The sequence below is a fragment of the Urocitellus parryii genome, chromosome 3 (genome assembly GCF_045843805.1).
Source record: "Urocitellus parryii isolate mUroPar1 chromosome 3, mUroPar1.hap1, whole genome shotgun sequence".
Classification (NCBI taxonomy): Eukaryota; Metazoa; Chordata; class Mammalia; order Rodentia; family Sciuridae; genus Urocitellus; species Urocitellus parryii.
In genome coordinates this window covers 157,216,659-157,238,814 of record NC_135533.1, presented here as the reverse complement: position 1 = coordinate 157,238,814, position 22,156 = coordinate 157,216,659, and the positions used below count along the sequence as shown (strand labels likewise).

The 22,156-nt window shown below is 47.6% G+C and overlaps 1 protein-coding gene across 5 annotated transcripts in view; it reads left to right on the top strand.

Moving 5' to 3' along the window:
• The window catches only part of Txnrd2 (thioredoxin reductase 2), a 57,323-nt gene extending 47,279 nt beyond the window's left edge, over positions 1-10,044 (top strand). For 4 of the 5 annotated variants that reach the window (XM_026401647.2, XM_026401644.2, XM_026401646.2 and 1 more), the window contains 6 exons: positions 2,754-2,849; positions 3,201-3,293; positions 5,233-5,304; positions 5,508-5,605; positions 8,440-8,646; positions 9,769-10,044. In XM_026401647.2, the coding sequence (XP_026257432.1) occupies positions 2,754-2,849; positions 3,201-3,293; positions 5,233-5,304; positions 5,508-5,605; positions 8,440-8,563 (483 nt within the window). In that variant the 3' untranslated portion in view covers positions 8,564-8,646; positions 9,769-10,044. The remainder of the gene's footprint in view (positions 1-2,753; positions 2,850-3,200; positions 3,294-5,232; positions 5,305-5,507; positions 5,606-8,439; positions 8,647-9,768) is intronic. The other variant, XM_026401645.2, reaches the window with a different exon arrangement.
• Positions 10,045-22,156: the final 12,112 nt, after the last annotated feature.

The following is a 22,156-nucleotide window of genomic DNA, read 5'->3' as shown; positions in this document are numbered from 1 at the left end:
CCTCTCTTTTATGGGCACCCAGCAAGAAACCTGCATGGTTTCTTGAAAGAAATCAGTCATGGGACACTGTTTCCCCACATCCTCAGGAACAGTTGGCCTGACCTGCATGTTTCTAATACATTTGGGGGAAGGTGCCTCAGGACGTCCCTAGTCAAACAAGCTGAGAGGTGCTCCCTACATTCCTAGGCCCTGTCACCTCTTTGCAGTGAGATATGCTAATGTCATCTATGTGTGTGTTCATGTCCTGGGGCTGCTATAAACACATCACCACAAATTCAGTGGCTTAAAACAACAGATATTCATCTCTCACATTCTGGGGTCCAGAAGTCTGAAATGAAGGTGTAGGCCAGGCTGCACTCTCCAGGACCTTTTAGAGGAGGATTTTTTTCTGTCTCCCCCTGTTTCTGATGGCCCTGTGAGTTCCTTGCATCCTGTCCACATCACTTCAGTATTGTACCCATCTCCTCCATGTGTTTTTGTGCCCTTATTTGTCTCTTATAAATGTCTCCCATCAGATTTATGGCCTATCCCAATCCACTGCAACCCTAATTATATCTGCAAAGACCCTATTTCCAAATAAGCACATTCTGAGGTTGCAGGCAGTCATGAATTTTGGGAAGTCTCTATTCAACCCACCCAAATACATTAATTTACATTCACTCAGATGGACATTCACTTGAGTGCCCACTGCATACCAGGCATTTTTCTGGGTACTGGGGACACAGCAGGAATAAACGTTACACCCACATGGAAGTGCATCTTGGAAGAGGTTATAGATGATAGTAAGTGAATTATTTCAGACATCAAGAGATGCTTAGTACTAGGGATCAGGAGAGACCTAGAAGGAGTTAAGAGAGGGGGCCCAGTGAGTATCCACCCCTGTGCTGGAACACAGCAGGCTTTGTGGGGATACTAGTGCTCTCAGGAGAGTACAGGCACCACCCTGCCCTGGATCACCCTAGAACCCACTTTGGGAAATGCCAGCAAGGAGCTTGGAGGGAATGGGAGCCAGTATCTAAGGCTAGCAAGTCCCTGGGTGGGATATCCCAGAGCTGAGTGGGCACAGGTGGGCATTATCATCAATACTGAAGGACTATTCCTCCATGTTGGACTCTGCTAAGACTCACACCAGGGAAAAGGTTGGCATACATGTAGAAACAGATCAGAGCAGAGGGCTATACAAGGTGAGGCTTTCCCTTGTTCCTGGGGACCAGCCTGCTTATGTGGTATGAATCATTCCTGCCAAATACTGGGACCCACACTAATCCTTTCTGCTGGGGCAATAGAGTCCTTCGTGCCCCCAGTGTGCAAGAGGCACCACCTACCAGCCATTGCTAATACATAGATGTGAGCCAAGTTGCTGCTACTCAAGCACTCAAGCCCCTGTGACTCAAGTTCAAGAAACCATGTGTAGGGCACTGGAGGACTCTGGGTACCCACTGCTGCCAGATGCAACCCCCACACCCTGCCAGGTAGATGTTCTAAGGCTCCCCGTGTTGAAAAGGATTATGAGACAGCTCTGGTGGGGCTTGCTATCAGAGTCTGTCCCCTTCCCTGCTGGATTGTACACAATCCATCAAAGTAATGGCTTCTTTTGTCAACTGGCTCCAGCCCACTTAGCTGGGCAATGCAGTTGCTAGGCCTCTCTGCCTGTAGACAGTTTGGATGTGGTGATCTGTGTGCAGGCTTCTGTTGAATCCTGTGAGTGCTGTACCCTAAGACAACACCTGTTTTCTTACCAGCATAACACTGTGTGCATCTCTGTGCATCCTGTGATGCCTCCTTTGCACCCACCAGTTGAAGTTTCTTCATCTGCACTAACACAGTTCCTAGTCTCCAAGGCCTATAACAATGTGATAGAAATGATAACACTTCGAACTATATTGCCAGAAATACATGACAAATACAAAAGCATTCTTTGTAGCTTCAAAGGTCATTTTGAGCAGTTCAAAGAGTTAACACCCAGTGTTAGACCAGAGCTGGGAAGAGCTCTGAGGATTGGGGGCAGGGGGATATTGTTTAATGAGATATTGTGTGCTGTGTGTGTGGATGTTTCCGCAGTTAGTCAGGCCTGGTGGAATGCACAGGCTGCTTTCCTGAGTTTATCTCTGCAGATCTCTATTCATTTCTGGAATGCCAAACAACATCTGCATTTCCTGCTGCAGAAGTGACTGCTAGCAGATCCCAGGTCTACATATGCAGGAAAACCCAAGGCAGGGAGTACACCCTGGGTTGGAGGGGTCTCTTACAGTATGATACTTTGATTTGAGATTTGTCATGGGCTGTGACATGCACTTCAAGGTGTGTATCAGGAGCATATGGGCTACTTGAGGCACATTTTAGCTGAAATCTCAGTTAATGGGAATGGAGCAAGGATCTCTTTTGAGGTTTGTCATGGGGACAAACCTTTGAGTTCATTAACATGAATAAGGGATTCAGAGAGAAGACTTGAGTGAGTGAAAGTGACCTGACTGAGCCCATTAGCAGTTCATTTTCTCTTCCTGGAAAGAGGGTCATAAGCACAGGTTTCTCCCCAGAGGAAGGTGTAAGGAAGCCATTAAGAGAATAAGCAAACCAATGAGGGTCTTGACATTCCTGCACCTTCTCACCATGGGAGAATCAACCTCCAGTAGAGAAAGCTCTCAATTCACTGCCATTCTGTGGAGTTTCATCAGGGAGCTGCCCATGAGGAAGGTGATGGGTGGTGCACTCTCTAATGTGGTACTGATATAACCTTGAGTTTCTTCCATCAGGGGCGGCCTGAGCTGACACCCACAGCTATCATGGCAGGGAAGCTTCTGGCCCAGCGGCTCTTTGGACAATCCTCAGACCTGATGGATTATAACAATGTGAGTTGTCTTAAAGAAACCCAAGTCCAGCCTGGAAAAGGCTAAGGCTGGATCTTCTGGAGTGGGTAGGGTATGTGTGTGCTCTTGTATGCCTGCATTTTCATGGCACATATGTGCATATGCAAGTGGTATGTGTATGTGAATGTTTTGTACACATATATGAGCACATGTTTATGGTTTAGTCCAAGAGTGCAGCCCAGGAACTGTGAATGGATCCACTTGCTGTGCTTGCAGCCTGCCAGCCACTATGGCTAGGGCCCTGGCCCGTGATCACTTCTATTTGAATTATACAGTGGAGACTTTCAATTTGTGGGGTCTAGAGGCATACCTGACTCCAGACCTGCTTTTTAGGTTCCCACTACTGTCTTCACTCCATTGGAATATGGCTGTGTGGGGTTGTCAGAAGAGGAGGCTGTGGCTCGCCATGGACAAGAGCATATTGAGGTACATGTGTGGCTCTCACCCCCACAGATGGTCCTTCCCTGGATGGAAGTCCTGTGAACAGGGGTGTTTATGTCCCTGCTTCCTGTGAGCTGTGGCTTGGCAGGGCAGGATATGGGGATCCATAACAATGGCTATGGAAGGAACACACAGGACAGAAGCATTGGAAGGCAACTCTAGAAATGAAGGAAAGCAGAGGCCTCTGTCAGCTTTGGTGTGGGCTGAGCCTCAGCTTCTGTGGTCTCAGTGGCCATCTGCTACTGCATGTCATGTGACTACCGAAGGGCCCCAAGATGCCTCATTCTGAAGCTGAGTGGTCCAGCAGCCTCTAGCTTTCATGCCCAGCTGTGCTACAACACATCAGGGGTCCTCACCTTGGTACCAACAGCTCCCTGCTAAAGTCTCAGGGCATCAAAGTACCAGCCCCATTCCAGCATGAAGAGTACTTGTCACAGAAGACCTGAGGGCCCATGTGCCTCTGTGGTTCTCACCACCTCACAGGGGCATGGTCTCTCTCAACCTGGAATAGCTCCTCTGGGGTGTCCTCTGACCTCTGTTCCCCTTTACTCTGTCCTCTTACCTAAGGCTGCCCCATCCCCTCCTACCTGTAACCCTGGGCATTCCTCCAGCAGCTCCAGCAGGCATGATCCCATTTTGCCCCAATCCAAGCTTCCAGTCCTCTTCCCAGACTCTTTAAGTCCTTGCAGGCCTCCGTGGCCCAGACTCAAGCATTCATCCCAAAGAAACGAGCTTTTATAGGGCAAGATTACTTTTGGGGTCTGCCCTGGCAGGTGGGCTATGGCCCCCAAGGTGGCCACAGAATATGTCTAGGTGCTCTAAAGGGAAGTTGGAGGCTTTGAAACTTGCCAGGCTGTGGAAGCTGAAAGCCTTCCATGTGGTTTCATCTTCCTGCTACAGCAGCTTGCAGGCGGTAGGGGAAACCAGACCCCATGTGGCCTGGGCAGGGAGGTCTGTGCTATTCAGGAATGAGTCACTGGACTCCAGAGCCTGGCCCTTCCCCTGCACCTCAGGCCCCTCCATCACTAGAAAGCATCTGACAGGCCAGCCTTCCCTGCAGCACTTTATTTGCTATTTTTGTTTGATTCATCATAAGTACACTGGGACATGTGTTCATGGCATTTTATAATGTTATTTTATGTTTCACAATGTTGAATGGCCAAATACTCTTTGTTTGTTTTCTTTTCAGTTCTGTCTTACTTAGAACAATATTCTCTGAAGCTCTATTAATTAATAATGGCTGTGCAGCACATGTGAGGGCCCTGCTCATTTTTTACTTGCTGCAGCCCCAAATGTGCTGTCGGCCCTTCATGGGTGCTGAAAGCCTCTGTTCGACAGCTCCAGTGTGACCGTAGCCTGCCCTAGCCCTTGGCCACCCTGTGTCAGGCCCCTCCTCCTCACTGAAGTCAAGGCCAAACCAAGGACAGAATGCCCAACAGAGGTCCATCAGCCCAATCCTGCTTATGTGGGCAGGCTGGGAAACCCCCACACTGGCCATTGCTGCAGTTACTTTGTCCAGTTTACATTGTCATGGGGGACCTGTGTCTACCCAACATTTGCTCCCAAGGGAGTGCACCAATGCCCTGGCCCAAGCTCATGACACATCATGGTGAGCAGTACCTGAGCAATCTATAGTGTCCTGCTGCATATAGTTACAGGGGTTTAGGGCCTGAGCAGGAGAGGGTCTATCCTGCAGATTGCTTGGCTGCAGGTACTGGCTTCTTGTGCATGGGAGAGGTGAACACACTCTGCAGCCAGCTAGGCTGTGTTCTCACCCCACATCACAGTTTTGAGCCAAGTGAATAATTCTGGGTCCCTGAGAACACATCTACTCCTTGCACCCTTCCTGTTGGATCCAAAAAATACCCATAGGACTGGTTTTGCTGTGGCTGCTAATTCCAGGAACTGGTGTCTTGTCACCCAGGTTTATCACGCATATTATAAACCACTAGAGTTCACAGTGGCTGAACGAGATGCATCCCAGTGTTACATAAAGGTGAGTGTCTTTTGGGTCCAGCCTGAGGTGTGCAGGGGGTTGGAGGAAAGGAGGGAAAGAGCTGGCAACAGAGGTGGGTGAGATTTGTGGTGCCCCTCTAGCAAAACAGTTGGAATGTCTGAGGGTCACTAGTGTCCCCAGAGGTGGGACATAGTTGGGTCCCTCCTTTGGCCTGGCTGCCACTGAGATACTCTGTTTTTCAGTTGGTGTGCCTGAAGGAGCCCCCACAGCTGGTGCTGGGCCTGCACTTCCTCGGCCCCAACGCTGGTGAAGTTACTCAAGGATTTGCTCTGGGGATCAAGTAAGTCGGGAGGAATTTCGGCCGTTATGCGTTGCTCAGACTGGGTGTCCCTCCTAGTGTTGGCAGCACTACAGTGGAAAGCCTGCTGGGTTTCATGTTGCTTTCATGTGGCCTTGCGCATGTTTCCAACACGGATTCTTTAGGTTCCCCTCAGACATGGCAGGTTCAGTGGGAAGAGAGGCAGCTTTCTTCTCTAGCCAAACACTGTTCAGGCAGAGCCATGCTACATGTCTGCTGTGGCTGGCTGCCTGGGGATCATTGTGGCCCTGGGTCACTGTTTAGGCCTTTTCTACACAGTCAGAACAAGCAGAATTGGTCTTCACTTACCCAGCTGAGCCCTCAGGCAGTTGAGAGCAAGGTCCTGGTTTCAAGTGAGCCAGGAAAGAGCCACAATGGAGTGGTTTTGTGTTTTCTGTGGCTTGGGCTTTTGCCTGTGTCCTGGACTAAAGCTGTGTTATATTTTTGTTTTGTTTTTGTTTTTCAGTGCTAGGGATCAAACACAGGGTATTACATGTACTAAGCAAGTCCAGACCTTAGTAACTTTTGGATAGAACCCATGAGCCTCATGTAGCTTCTGCTGAGAGTTCTCCTAGAGCCTGTGGGGTGCAAGAAGAATGACCCTTGGAACCCAGTTCACTGACACTGTGCAAGAGATGGTAGGCTGGGGCCGTCCACAGTACTAGCTCTAGCCTGAGAGACTTCTGGGGCTGACAGGGCCCAGACCCAGAGCATCTGGCCCAGATCCTCCACCTTGCCCATGGAACCTTTCAACATATTGGCCCTGCTTTCCTGCCCCAGCCTTCTCACTGACCTTCCCTATACCCAGACCTCTTACCCTTAAGACTAGCTCTTAGTTACACTTACAATCTGGTCCATCCACAAGGCTTTTGCCATTCACATGCTCTAGAATGCAAATGCTGATGCCAATACCAACACTTGGTTTCTGGAATAATTTCTGGAAAAGTCCTTTAAATTTTGGCAGCCTCTTTTTATAATGCAACTGCAGAGTTGATTTTCCTTTCTTTCTTTGATACAGGGAATTTAACCAAGGAGCATTTAACCACTAAGCCACATCCCCACACCTTTTTATTTTTTATTTTGAGACAGGGTCTCACTGAGTTGCTAAAGTCCTTGCTATGTTGCTCAGGCGTACTAAGCATGCACTCTACTGCTGAGTTACATCCCAACCCCATCATGCCATGTGTTTGGGGGATTCCAGGGTCTAAGTGTCTATGTATGTGTCTATGTTGTACCTGACCATCTCCTTCCCAGAAAATGTCCAGTTCCAAATGTCTGTTTGCTCCCAAGCTGCCACGATTACAGGAGTGCCCCACCATGCCCAGCAGAGCTGATTTTCTTAATATGCAAAGAGCTGTTAATAAATCAATAGTAATTTTGGAGCAAATAACCCAAAAAGAAAAAATACAGAAAATAAATAGGCAATTCACAGGAAATAAAATAATAATAAACAATAGAAGGCCACTGTGCCCAGAAATGTAAAGTTTGGAATATTAAAATGTAATTCAAATACTATTGAACCATCTTGGTTGATAAAGCATAAGGGGCTTAATACTGTCCCGTAATGATCATTTTCCAGTGTCTGCATGATGGAAACACTGATGCTCTGAAGCAAGCTAGTAGAGCTCAAAGACTGATATTTCAGACATGGAGTGGACCTTCCTACTACTGACTTCTTGTCTGTAATGCACATGCCTATTGTTTGAGTTAGGAATTTACCCATGAGATATTCCAACACACAAGTACATCTTAAGGAGAGCTGCCTATTGCAACCTTGTCTAATGACAAACAACGGAAGCTATCTGTGCCCTATGAGATATCCATAATACTGTTTTCCCAAGTAGATGAACAGTGTACATTGAGTGTGTGAAGTAATGCAAGGGACATGAGTAGATGCCTTGAATACCCACCTCAGCTCTTAATCTGTAGAATTTTGGAAGGTGGGCTTGGGATCCTGGATGAGGGCCAGGTCTCAGAAGTTCCAGAGGAAGCAAAGGCTGTTTCTTATAGGGCTAGTTGCAGAGCTAGACCAGACCCCTCCCCCATGCTCCATTGTATACTCACTCTATGCAGGCAGGATGCTGGGGCTCAGGGCACAGCCACCCACAGAGCAGCCAGCTCCCTGCCTTAGGCAGCAGGTGCTCAGAGCACTGGCGTTATGCCTTATGCCGCTGCATGTGAGAAGTCTGAGCAGAACTGGGCTGAGCAGGAGGCCAGGCAGGTGCAGTCTGCAGTAATAAAAAGTGTAGCTAAATGGTTAGAGCACTTGCCTAGCATATGCAAGACTCTGGGTTCAGTTTCTAGCACCACCAAAAAAAGAAGTGGGCTTGAGCTTACTTTGATTGGTAATTTGAACCATATCTTTTTTTTTAAAATATATTTTTAGTTGTGAGTGGACACAATACTTTTATGTGGTGCTAAGAATCAAACCCAGTGTCTCATGCATGCTAGGCAAGCGCTGTACCACTGAGCCACAATCCCAGCCCTTGAACTATATCTTGACAGAGTGAGGGAGCAGGTCCTAGGGAAAGACCAGATGGGACTATGCCTGGTAGGACTACAGCAGCAGGAGGCCAGGCTATAACAAGCCAAGGAGAGGTTGGATGGGAGGTGGGCCAGAAGGGGTTGCCACTTGGCCACTGAGGGAACTGGACATTTTCTGGGTGGTCAGGTACAATGTAGACACAGGCAGGTGTTCTGGCACTGGCTGGAGAAGGCAGGGGTACTTCTAAAGCCTTCCTAGAGTCAGAGTGGCATAGATATGACTCCCTGTGCTGACAGGTTCCTTGCGTATCTCTGCTAATCTTTGCATGCAGATGCGGGGCCTCGTATGCACAGGTGATGAGGACAGTGGGCATCCACCCCACCTGTTCTGAGGAGGTGGTCAAGCTACGTATCTCCAAGCGCTCAGGCCTGGACCCTACTGTGACTGGCTGCTGAGGTTAAGCCATCATCCCTGCAAGGCCAAGGGTACACGACATGCTGCTCCCCACTGCCAAGGCTCCTAAAAAGCCCAGATCCAGGTATGCAGGTTTGAGGATAAACACGTGGTTCAGAGTTGTGGGAGCCATCAGGTAGGTGCAAGGTTGCACCTACTATGCCACCTGAAACAAGTGTGCCCTGCTCCCTGTGTTAAGCCCTGGTAGCCTAGAAGCATGGATTGGAGGGGAGGCCACCAAGTATCCTTACTCTCTGAAAGATACCCAGAGAGCCCTTCCTGGCCATTAAATGTTCCCCATGTTCAGGTTTTGAAAGGACAAGCTCACACCTATAGTATCCCCTGGGCAACCTCAAGTTGCTGGTCCTTGTGGGCTGCTGGCAAGAAGCTGGCCACCCGCTCCTGTCTTTTCAGAGTGCCAGCACCAGCTCTTTTCCTTCTTGCCCAGAAGGTGGAGATGCTGCCTCATACATAGCCAGCTGCCGCCCTGCACATCTGGTTCTGTTACAGCTTTGCAAAGCTGGGCTGGCCAAATGGATGGCCAGAAGTCTCAGGGGTATTGCAGTGTTCATTGCAGTTTTCTTCTGTAGAGGAAAAAAAGTAGTGAGTTCCTAGCCCCTAGGAAAGCATGCATATGGCCAGGGCTTTGTCCCCTGTCAGTCTGACATAACACTCTTCAAGCCCCAGCAGGGTTAAACCCTGGAGCCTACACAGTCCAGCCCTCCCTGGGTGTCTCCTATGACTGTTGACTCCTCCTAATCCTTTCTTTAGATCCCCTCTTCCTCCAGAGCAGAGGCAGAGTTGGTAGGCAGAACAGTAAGCTCCCCCTTGAGATACTCTTGGCAGACTTCATTGTCTAATCAGCTGCTGAGGGGTCCAGTGGGCAGTAGGTCCTGACTAGGGGGGCCTTGCCTGGACATTTTGACATCTAGCTCCACCACAACCTACCAGAACCAGGGATGCCTTTGATACAGACAAACAAAGCATCTTGAGGAAACTCTTATCAGAATATTATACCTCACAGAGCTGTTTTGTTAAGAGCCTGCTACAAAAATTTTATCATTTCAAAATATTTTTATAGCACTGGTGTAGGGAGAGGGGAGCATCTCTCCAGTCTACCCTTTGAGGGTCCCATGGGCAGCTGAGGGAGATGTGTCCAAACAAATGTGAGGGTTGCCTTGTGCTGACTCCTACCTGTCGTTGGCAGGACTAGAAGGCGAGAATTGGATGAGTCTCTTCCCCTCTTCTGTTTGCATGGGAGCAGCGTGTATCTGCACAGATGGCTGGTGTGCCCTGCAGGGATGGCTCCAGGGGTAGTCAGCCCCTTTCTCCTCTTCTACCTGGGCTAGCGCCACTGCCCAACCCAGACCCCTAAATGCCAAATGATGACGGCCTGGGCAGAAACCCACTCTGTGGGCTGCCCATGTCCGAGCCCCCTGGCGTTTCTGGATTGTAAATAAAGAGGATGTTTTCCTGAAGTGTGTTTTGCCTATGATATCCCTGATATATATGCAGGACTGCTCAGGTAAGGTAGGCCTGGCCAGCCCACTAGCTCCCTTCATCAAATGAGAGTAGTTTCTAGGACCTGCTGGCAAGGGAAGCCCACAATCAACTGGGGCCATCCAGAGTTCAGAGCATATAAGTTCCCAGTAGCCAGTGGGTGAGAGGGGCAGACGCTGACCCTTCTGGCCCCCAGGAAGAACACAGTCCCCCCTGTGCCTCCTGGCTATCTGACCTCTCATAGGGATCTCTCTGGGGACCCTCTGCACAGGTTCCCCTTAGTTTTCTATGTACCTCAAAGCAAGGAGGACAGCCCCAAGCAGATACTGGGCAGGGGTTGGGGCAAGTGACAGGAGTGTATGAATTGGCAGGGGTGTTTGAGACTTCTGTCCCTGAACATCAGCCACCTCATTACATTTCCATCGTGGCCTCCAAGTCAGCTTGTTGGCTGCACTCTGGCTAATCCTGCACATTGAGGCTTGATGGGTTGAGGGAGCGCCTGTCTGTCACATTGCAGAGAGACAGTGCTGACAGCGCTGGGCAGGGCCCGGCATTGTGCTGAGGCTTTAGTGGCAGCTAATCTCATGTCTTCCTTAAGAAAACATCACTTAGTCTGCCGGCCTGGGAGCCCTGGATGGGACCCTGCTTGTCAGTGAACAAAGGAATGTGTTTGTACCTTAATGGGCCTACGGGAGCCTGGCTCACGGTGTGAAGCGTGTGCGGGAGCTCTCAGACGCCCAATTAAGATGCCAAGTGCTGGGCTGGGCTGGGTCCTCCTGACAAGTGCAGAGCCAGATCAGCCGTGTCCCATTTAACGCACGGCTGGTGGCACACCCCTGCAGCAGATCCTGCAGGGAAGAATCCTCTAGCCTGAGCTTTTTGTCTGCCTCAGAGGCAAAGAGGTCAGCTAACACCTGGGGCCTGTGGGGGGTCTGTGGGAGGCCCCTCTGGGGGTCAGACAGGTAGGGCAGACATTATTCTGCCCCAGCAGCACCCTCTATTTTGGGGCAGACAAGAAACTTGCAGTTGGTACTCTCTGTGATGACAGAAAAGATTCAGCCTATATGGGGTCCTCAGCATATACCAGGCAGCTCCCTGGGGTGAGGGCCTTTTGCCTCCTTGCCCACCCAGTCAGCCAGGAGTACCTGTCACTGGCAGCCAGAATGCTCACACACATCCATGTCCCCCATAGTCCCTCCAGGTGGTCTTCTTGCACATCTTTTCCCCAGAAACAGATCTTGCATCAGCATATCTGCTCCTATAATTTCTCCTCTCGGGCTGGGGATGTGGCTCAAGCGGTAGCGCGCTCGCCTGGCATACGTGCGACCCGGGTTCAATCCTCAGCACCACATACCAACAAAGATGTTGTGTCCGCCGAGAACTAAAAAACAATAAATAAATTTAAAAAAAAAAAAAAATTTCTCCTCTCATTGTGCTGTTCATCTGGCATGTGCCAACCCCTAGGAGGGATCAAAATGTCTATAACTCATATCCCGGATGGTCTTAAGTCCATTGACTCCCTTTGCACAGGGCCTTATGCACTCCTGGGAAATGGTGAGCAGGGGACTGGTCCATCTCACAGTTGAGTGTTGCAGGAGAAAATCTTCCACAAAGATCTTAGGGACCACAATCACCAGGGCAACCTTCAGGGATGGATGCTGGAGCAGTATACACTGGTTTGGCCATAGGGTTCATTGCCCTGAAACAGGTTCAGGGGACCTTGGAGGCATGCTATTGCTCTAGTGAGGCATGAGCCCAAAAACCGCACACAGTCAGCTATGGATCAGGACCATAAGAGGAAAACCCCAACATGAGTGTGTACACATGACAGCTCCAATGGGCCTCTCACCCTGAGCTCCTGTGCCTACATCAAGGTGGGGCCAGGGTCAGAAGCAGGCCAGATATACTATGCAGGGATGGCTTCTGTCCTGGGTGTCCCTACTGCTCTAGCTCCAAGATCATGGCATGGCCAGCCCCTGCTCAGAGATTGCCCTTCTCTTCCACCCAGGAAAACACAAGGAGGGGCCAGAGTGCCACAGGCGAGGTGCTCTCCACCTGGCCCCAGGGCTGTCTCCTTGCTGCCTTTGCATGTTTTTATGGTGCAATGAAAATATGATTTTAATTCCTCAGATTGTTCCATGTAACCTGCAATTACCCTGGGGATGTCTTGCACACTTCTTGTGGCTCCAGGTTGCGCAAGGATAGGGGAGGGAGAGGAGCGGGTGATGGGGGTGGGGTACTATGCTCAGGGCCAAGCTGGCCCATCTCTGCCTCACCCTCCCCTGGGAAGTGGGGCAGGATCACCCATCCTCTTCTGCCACACCACACCCTTTTCCTCCTTCAGCCACCCCCACCTTGCACACTATTCTGAAGCTCTCTGAGGGTAAGCACACAGAGGAAGGGTGACATGTGGTTATGAGGCTGAATGAAGTACTAGTAGTAAAGGGTAGGGTCCAGAGAAGTCTCTGACAAAGGGGCCTGGGGCTGACAGTAGGGTGTAGAAGGAAGTCATCATATCAAAAGGAACAGCTGAGATGTTCAGACTGAAGCCCCCCTGAGCATCCACTCTGAGCATCCCACAGCATGTTGGGATCCCAGTTTCATTCAGTGCCAGTGGAGGGCATATGCTTTGGCTCTGCTTTTCTGGCTGTTGGAAGTGACCTCCTGGATGGGGGCCCTCACATGTGAGCAGAGTTGCTCCTGTGAGGAGCAACTCAGCATCTGGCAGTGCCTATGACTTCAGGTTTGAGCTTGTCCCTGAGGTCTGTGTGTTTGTGTGTCCCACAGTATCTTGACATACATGACTCACCTCACCAGGTGGCTACTCCAGCCTCAGTGCCCAAGCAGAAGCCTAGGCCCCAGACTACTCCCCACTCTAAGGTAGGTCTACAGGGGGAGGCCCGAGGCTACCACCTACCACTCACCTGCTGGGTACAGAGCTACCTGGAAGTTCAGGCCACCCAGGACCTACACAAGGGACACTCTGAAATGGCCAGGTGGGCTGTGCCATTGCAGGAGACCTCGTACTACAAGGCCATATTGCTGAGCCTTCTATACCCTATTCAGACTCCAGATTCCCCCGGCCCTCCTGGTCAGGGGACTCACTCCATGTGAGAGGTGTGTTCATGTCTGCACTAGACTTGAGGGTAGGACTTGCTCCTGCCTCCCTGATTTTACCTTATATGCCTCTGGAGCCACTTCCCCTCCAACCAGGGCCCCTTGTTACCAAGCCTGACCAAACCTGTTGGCTTCCCTTGCCCTGACCTCTGCTTATCTGCCAGTCCACTTGTCTAGTTAATCCAACTTTGGTCCTGCTGAGGGTACAAGGGGAAGACAATGTGGGCTAGTCATTGCCAGGCATGTGGTTGGGAATATCCGCCACCCATCAAGCAAGAAGCAGCAGTAGTGGGTGCATAAAGATGGCCGTTGGGCACTAGATGCTGGGGAGTGGGACAACACCGCCAGGAGCCTAGCCCTGAGTACCAGAACCCATGAAAGCTCAAGTATATTCCTCCACAAGCCCAGTCCTGTGAAGCATGTGTGAACTAATTCTCCATTCAGATGGGATCTAAACCAGGCTTTGGCCTACCCCCAAACCCTACTCAGACGAAAATTTCCTGGCCCCAAAGTTGAAAGCTGTGGGCCTCCTGCCAGGTGTGGGAGCCTCAGCCCAATCTAAACTGGGGTTGGGTACTAGAATGGAGGTGGAGTGATGATGGGTACTATCCTTCTCCTCTAGCTATGTAGATACCCTTGACCAGGGACTGCTTGAGCAGGGCCTGGCCTTAGGGCCTAACCTGGAGAGTTATCTATAGGTCTGAACCCTTAGCACCCTTGCTGCCCGGGACCCTACTGCCTATCTATCTACAACCCTGACCCCTATTTCTTCCTCATGCTTGCACAACGAGGTGGCTGACTGTTGTTAGAGGTTTCTAGAATCTGGTCCCTAGGCTGCCAAGGAAAAAATCACCAAGCAGCAGCCCCAAGCCCACCTGATCGAGCTCCCAGCACAAAAGATTCCTCTCTGAGGATCTCTCTAGGCTGAGAAATTCTGCCTCCTTTGCCCTTTTCCTCCCCATCAGGTTTCTCCTTGGTGTTAGTGCCACCAGAAGCCCAGAACCAGGCTGGCCTGCATGGGTAGCATTTTGTGTCCCACCTCTGTTTCTTCCTTCTTCTTAGATCTAGGCTTTTTATGACTGGTCATTGCATGGCCTTAGGAGCTGCCTTACATCCTTCCTGTGCCAGATGGGCATAAGTAAGTAAGTATATACTGGCATCTTTATGCCCATTCCTAGCAGAAGGCAGGCAGGAGGGGCTGCCAAGCACAGGCTTTGCCTGCCCCCGATGTTCCTCTACATACCCAAGTTTTTGAGGGGATTCCCTGATGCTCTGCTTTGGGGCTTTTCTGCTGGGCTTCTTCCTGGTTGGGAGAAGGCTCTCCTGGATTTGTGTAGACAACAACTCTGTCCCAGCTTCCACAGGGCTAGGCCATAGGGTCCCAGCTGAATGGTGTTCCCCTTGGACAGGCTGGGGAAGAAGGAGCTACCCAAAGCAGGTAGCAGGATGGCAAGGGCTTGTCCAGAATGTTCAGCTTGGGAAATAACTAGACATAACTGGAGAAAAATTCTTCACCAAAGAACTACTAAGAGGTTGATAATTCAGGAAATGGAAGAGATATTTCAGTGATGGTAATCTGGGAAGGCAGAGAGCTAGAGAGATGAGACTCCAGACTGCCATACCTAAATGTTCCTTAGGCCTTACCTATAACAGCCCCTGATCACAGGGCCCACCTCCAAGCCCAACACTCATGGCTGTAGTCATTGCTGCTGTTTTCAGAATCCCACCACAACAGGCTGAAGATTTGTTAAGGGCCAAGGACATACAGCAAACATGAGCTTCCACAGGCTGTGATCAGCTCCCTCTAGGGCCAGCATTATAGGTCGCAAAAGAAACAAAGAGTGGCTATAGTTATACCTCACTACACCGATCAGAAACTAAAGATTTCAGGCACCTGTGCCTGTCCATGCATGGTGTCGTGCCATGTCACACTCATGCCCACCATGGCCTGGGTCTACTTAGTGTCCCAACTTGCTTCTGTCAACACCCAGTGTAGGAAGCAACCCTGGGAGAGGAAAAGAGACAGGACTTTGGGCCTATTTAAGCAGATGTTGCTACTTAAAACCTGTGAGCTTGATGGTGGAACAACCATCAAGAGGTCATCAGACCTGGGCCTAACAGCTGCAGGCCTTCACACTTTCCTACAGACCCACCTGAGCACTCTGAACCCACTGGGGCCTCATTTCTGCTGTCCTCCCTCTCTATCCCCCATCCCCCTTATGGCACAAATTCACTCCCCAAGAATTCTCAGGTTTCCAGGGATTCCAGGAGCCCTGCATATCCTGGTCCCCAGCCAAGCACCTGTGGTGACAAGGGCAATAAGGAGCCCTCCTCGTCCCCCTGGGGCCCAGTAAAGCATCTTAGACTCAAGCCTGCCTAATCCCAGCCCTGATGCGGTTTATGGTACTCGGGTTACCCTAATCCTGAAACCCAAGCCAGGGTTCCAGCAGCCTTCCCAGCACCATCTGAGGGGCACTCAGGGCCTTCCCAGTGGGCAGCAAGAGGACTTCCCCCCAGGAGCCATCTGTGTTTAGAGCTGACTCCAACTAGGGATGGGGCAGAGTGCTGGGCACCCACAGAGGTAAAAGAAAATCCTGACCTGGTGAACGCTAGCAAGCTTGAAAACACCAGGTCCTTGGCTGGTTGGCTGGATCTGCTGAAGCCTCTACCCAGGAAATTCAAAGCCAGTGGCAACAACAGAAATGATAGCCAAGGCAGACCTAGCGAGGTCCCGGCCTCTAGTATTTCATGGGACAGTGATTGGGCCTTGTGGTTCCATAAAATTAAACTGTTTTTCTCCTAATAAAATCAGATCTTTTGGGATAATAACTGAGGATCAAATAACACCAAATGCTTGGGAATAAAGTAGAACCATAAAGAAGACACATTATGGCCTTGTTACGTTAGCAGCTGGGGGTTGGGAAAGATTTGCGTGCAGCTCTATGCCCCAATTGCTGGTCACTGACCCAATTGCTGGCTGCTAGTCCAGCTGGGACTCCCAGGGCCAGCTCCACTCTGGGAATGGGCACACATGTGAGCACCCCAACATGGGGCAGGATAATCCCACAGTCTCTCTGGTTAAGGCACTCAGGTCCTCATGTATCTCCAGAATCTTAATAGAATTTTCATATCCATAGATTTCCATAAGGCAGGCATAGATATCTTGACCTACAAGGGTCAAGATATGGTACAAAATGTCAGGATGTGTTTTCTTCAGGTCCCTCACTTGATGAATGAGAAGACCATGCCCAGAGCCCCCAGGAGTCACTATGGTATGCAATGGTAAAGCCAGGATACCAGCATGCTGCCCCTGCTACCCTCCCCACAGAGGCCCCAGCACTAGATCCCTGCCTGTGGGAGAGTAGATGGGAGGTGAAACTTCCACAAGGCTTCAATGGCTCATTGTTCTGCCCATGATGGCTGGAATTGGGCCGGGTGATTATAATAATAAAGTTTTAACAATCAGCCAGTGGTTTGGTTTCCATAGCTTGGGGAGTATTTGATTTTCAAAGTCTTTGGGAGGGGAGGCAGTGTATAAATGGAGTATGTTGTTCATATCGGTCTATTCTTTGCAAGGCAGAGTCTCCCATCTTGTGCCTTAATTTTCTCAAAAAGTGTTGTACCTGTCAGCTCCCCAGTGCCCAGGCATGTCAGGGCGGGAAGCTATACCAGGAGGCCCAGACATAGTGGGAACGAGTCCTGCCTCCACCAGCTCAGACAAGCTTTCACCCCGCCCCACCCTTCCAAAGGCTGCTCTGAGAACCAGGTGCCTGCTACCATAGAGGCACTCAGTGAAGGGGGCACTCCTCTTATTTGGATTTTTCAGTGCAGCACACATCTGGCCTTGTCTGGTCTTTATATGCCTTTGTCTATCTATTCCCTCAGTCCAAAGATGTGCCTTCTGCACTCTTCTGCTCTGGTTAAGAATCACCTGTTCAGGGCTCCCATGGAATGTTGTTTTTTCTGTGACCCTAGAAGGGTTTTTTTCTCCTGTGTCCAAACGGGGCCTTCTTTCTTCATATCTTTATCCCCAGTATGGGTCCCTGGTAAATAGTAGATGTGTAAAGCATGGTTGTCAACCTGACATGAAGTTTTTATGTTATACTATTATACTTTCTTCTTCTTCTCCTTCTCCTTCTTCTTCTTCAGTAATAGGGACTGAACCTCAGGGCCTCATGCCTGCTAGACAGGTGTTCTACCACTGAGCTACATCCCTACCCCTATGTTCTACTTTCTGTGTTAAAGTGTCCATGGTGCCCTCCTGTGCAATATCTAAGATTATATATTCTGTACATAGTTTGTGGAAATAGGGGGTAGTTTAGATGTGATCTGACTTTCTTCAGCTTACCTTCTCTTGCATCTGATGCACTGGAGACCACCTCCATGTGAGATGAGCAGAATAACACACCTTCTACAAACATTTTGTCAAGCACCCTGCATATCCAGCCACAAAGACAGGCACTGCTGGACCAATGCTTATAAAACAAATGTACAGAGGTGTTGATCAATTGATCACAGATAGCAATGAATGATTCTAGATAAAATATGAAAGAAAACTTCTTGAAGTTACTGAAAATCAACTGAAAGCAGTAGACACTATGGGAATTCAACCACTAAAACCACAGAAAGTCCTTGCCTTAGAGGAAAAAATTGTATTCCAGGACTAAAGGACTAACTTTAGGACTAAAAGCAAAACTGCAACAGATCTATCCTAACAAACATAAACTTGAAATAGAAGGCCTGCTAGAACAAAAGTTAATACTCTTCAAAAGAAGAGGACAAAATCTAGAATCTCTATAAAATGCCATTTACAGTATTCAGAATGCAATTAAAAATACTAGACATATAAAGTCACATGTGATTCTTAGCCCAAAGAAAACTCAGTCAATAGGAACTGGCCCCAAGATGACTCAGATACTGGAATTCTAAAAAAAAAAAAAAAATTTTTTTTTTTTTTTTTTTTAGTACTGGGGATTGAATCCAGGGGTACTCGTTCACTGAACTACATACCTAGCCCTTTTTGGTTTTATTTTGAGACAGGGTCTTACTAAATTGCTGAGGTTCTTACTAAGTTGCTGAGGCTTGTCTCAAACTTGCAATCCATATGCCCCAGCTTCTGGAGTTGTTGTGATTACAGCCATCTACCACCTCACCCGCCTGTTATTAAATTTTGAAATAGCTTAAATATATGTGTAAATATTTGAAGAGAAAAACAATCACAATAAACAGAGGAAATTCAGCAAAGAAACAGGCACTATAAAAGGAAGCCAGATGAAAATTCTAGAACATAAAAGCAAAATAATAAATAAAAAATTGGGTAGACTTTGTTCTTAAGAAAAGATTGTGGGGGCTGGGGATGTGGCTCAAGCGGTAGCGCGCTCGCCTGGCATGCGTGCGGCCCGGGTTCGATCCTCAGCACCACATACCAACAAAGATGTTGTGTCCGCCGAGAACTAAAAAATAAATTTAAAAAAAAAAAAAAAAAAAGAAAAGATTGTATGCCAGGTGCAATGGCACACACCTGTAATCCCAGCAGCTCAGGAGGCTGAGGCAGGAAGATTGCAAGTTTAAAGCCAGCTTCAGCAAAAGTGAGGCACTAAGCAACTCAACGACACCCTGTCTCTAAATAAAATACAAAATAGGCCTGGGGAGGTGGCTCAGTGGTCCAGTGCCCCTGAGTTCAATCCTTAATATGACCCCCTCAAAAAAAAAAAAAAAAAAAAAGAAAGAAAAGATTATAGATGACAGAGTAAAGGGTATTGAATTTTTTTTTTTTCCAGGACCGAGGATTAAACTCAGGGGCACTTAACCACTGAAGCACATCCCCAGCCCTTTTTTGTATTTTATTTAGAGACATAGTCTCACTGAGTTTCTTAGGGCTTTGCTAAGTTGCTGAGGCTGGCTTTGAACTCATGATGCTCATTTTGAACTCATTTTGAACTCACACTGGGTTTATATGTATGCACCACAAGGGTAAGGAACTTGATGACATATTTTTAAAAAGTCTCCAAAGATTAGAGAGTAAAAATATTAAAAATAACAACAAAAACCAGGGACCTAAGAGGTAATATTTAAAAGTCTAACATAATGGTGCTTCAGAAAAAAAAGTGAACAGGGCAAAAAAAAATTCTGAATAAATAATTACCTAAAATTTCATGAATCTTGTGAAAAAACATCAATTTATAGATTAAGAATCTCAGCAGAATTGGGGTTATGCCTCAGCAGTACAGCACTCAACTAGCACGTGCAAGGTGCTGGGTTCGATCCTCAACATCACATAAAAATAAATAAATAAATAAAATAAAGGTATTGTATTCAACTACAACTAAAAAAAAAAAAAAGAATCTCTTCAAACCCTAAGCTATATAAACTCAGGCAGATGAGTGTGGTGGCCTATGCAACTTAGGCAGCTGAGGCGAGAGGATCTTAACATTGAGGACAGCTTGGCAACTTAGTGAGACCCCGTCTCAAAAAAATGATTTTTTAAAAATGTTTATTTATTTTTTAGTTGTAGTTGCACGCAATACCTTTATTTACAGGTGGTGCTGAGGATCGAACCCAGGGCCTCACACATGCTAGACGAGCGCTCTACCATTGAGCCACAACTCCAGTCCCTCAAAAAAAAAATGATTTTTTAAGGAAGGTCTGGGAATCAGTGGTAGATTGCCCCTGTGTTCAAACCCCAGTACCAGAAAGAAAGAAAAAATAAATAGCACAGGCAAGCCAGGTGTGAGTGCACCTGTAGTGTCCTGAGTAGTTTGCTCAGGAGGCTAAGGCAGGAGAATCACTTAAGCCCAGGAAGATTGCTTGAGCCTAGCAGTTTGAGACCAGCCTGGGCAACATAATGAGACCCCATCTCAAAATAAAAATAACAACGGAGAGGGTGGGGGAATGAAAAATAACAGGCAGATACATAATAGCCGAACTTCTTGAAAATCAAAGATTAATGGAATATGCTGAAAGCAGAAATAAGGTACACATCACTACCCTATTTTGCATCAGAAAAAAACAGATCAGAAGGAATGGAACAAAATGTATTGGCAGAAAAAAGAAGCCAACCTGAAATCTATGAGCAATAAACATTACTCAAACCCTAGAAAGAAATAAGGACATTCTCAGATAAAGACTGCTGAGATAATTCCTCGAAATAGACTTACACTACAAGAACAGCTACAACGTATTCTGCTGTCAAGTATAACAAATTAGAATAAATAAATATAACAACTACAGAAGTTCTTCTCAAACTGAAGGGAAATTATACAAGATGGAAACAAATTTATAAAAAGAAATTAATACACACAAGAAGTGGTAAAAATACAGATGAACAAAATATACTGTTTCCTCTTTATTTTCTTTAAGATACTGATTACTTACAACAACTATAAAAATGTTCAGCTGAACTTACAGTAATGAAAAAATGTCAAGGGCAAAACAGTTGCAAATGCAGTCATATGAGTGCAAGATTCTTCAATTTAAAGTGAAGTGATACAATATTAACTCTAAGTAGGTCATAACAAATTAAGGATGTGTTATAAACTTCTGGAGCAACCACTAAATGCCACAATTAATGAACAGAGGGAATTTCAGCAGAGAAATAGACACTATAAAAGAAACCCAGATGAAAATTCTAGGTTACAAACATATAATAACAAATGAACAGATTGTAAACTGGGTTTGGTGGCACATGCCTATAATCTCAGCAGCTGGAAAGGCCAAGGCAGGAAGATTGTGAGTTCAAAGCCAACCTCAGCAACTTAGTGAAGCACCAGACAACTCAGAGAGACCATATTTCTAAATAAAATATTAAAAAGGTCTGGGGATGTGGTGCAGTGGTTGAGTGCCCCCTGGGTTCAATCCCCAGTACCAAAACAAACAAAAAACAGATTGTTGATGGCAAAAAAAAAAGGGGGGGGGTAATGAAGTAGAAAAAGTTACATCTAAAAAGTCAGTAGAGGACTGGGGATGTAACGCCGAGGTAGAGCACTTGCCTAGTGTTGAGAGCCACAGCCAAAGGGGCCCCAGCAAACTTCCAGCTGCCAGCAAACTTCCAGCAGCCGGCTGATGATTGGCTCACAGCGGCCCCAGCAACATCTAGCTGATTGGCTCCTCCACGGAGCTGCTCATTGGGCTGTTTCCCTGCCCTTCAGACTACGGAACTGCTCATTGGGGGACTTCTTTGGCTCCGCCCACACGACCCAGCCAATCGGCCTCAAGAGCAGGAGGATTGTGGGAGGTTGGGGTGGGAGAGAAACTTGTGGAAGCCGGTGGTGGCAGTTGGGCTCTGAGGGTTTCTTTTCCTGAGGAGCTGTTTTGCTTGGCGTTTGTAGTTCTAAAAATAAAGTTAGTTTCTTTTGACAAGTGGCTCCTGAATTGTGCCCAGCCAGACTGCGGCACCTAGGATATACAAGGCACTAGGTTCCACCCTGCACTGCAAGCTAAATAAATAAAAATAAAAAAGCCAATAGAGGAAATAAAATAGAAAACAAAAAATATTGAAAAACCCAAAAGAAGCCAGAAAAGGGGGAATGGAGGAATAACAACAAAAGATGGAAGAAATAGAAAACAAGTAGTAAAATGGTAGACCTAAACCTAATCATATTAATAATTGCATAAAAATGGATTAAACTTTACAACTAAACAAATGCAGATTGTCATACTTGATTTTAAAAAACAAAATCCAACTATATGTTATCTATAAGAGATGCCTTTACATATGAAAACACATCCAGATTGAAAGTAAACAGATGGAAAATATATATATAATCTGAAATGAAAGCACTACAAAGCTGATGTATCTATATCAATATCAAACAATGTGGACTTCAAGAGGAGTTTCACCAAAGATAAAAGAGGAACATTTCGTAATCATAAAAGACTCAACTTATCAGGAAAGCATAACACTCATAAATGTACTGTTGAGAGCCACAGCCAAAGGGGCCCCAGAAAACTTCCAGCTGCCAGCAAACTCCCAGCTGCCG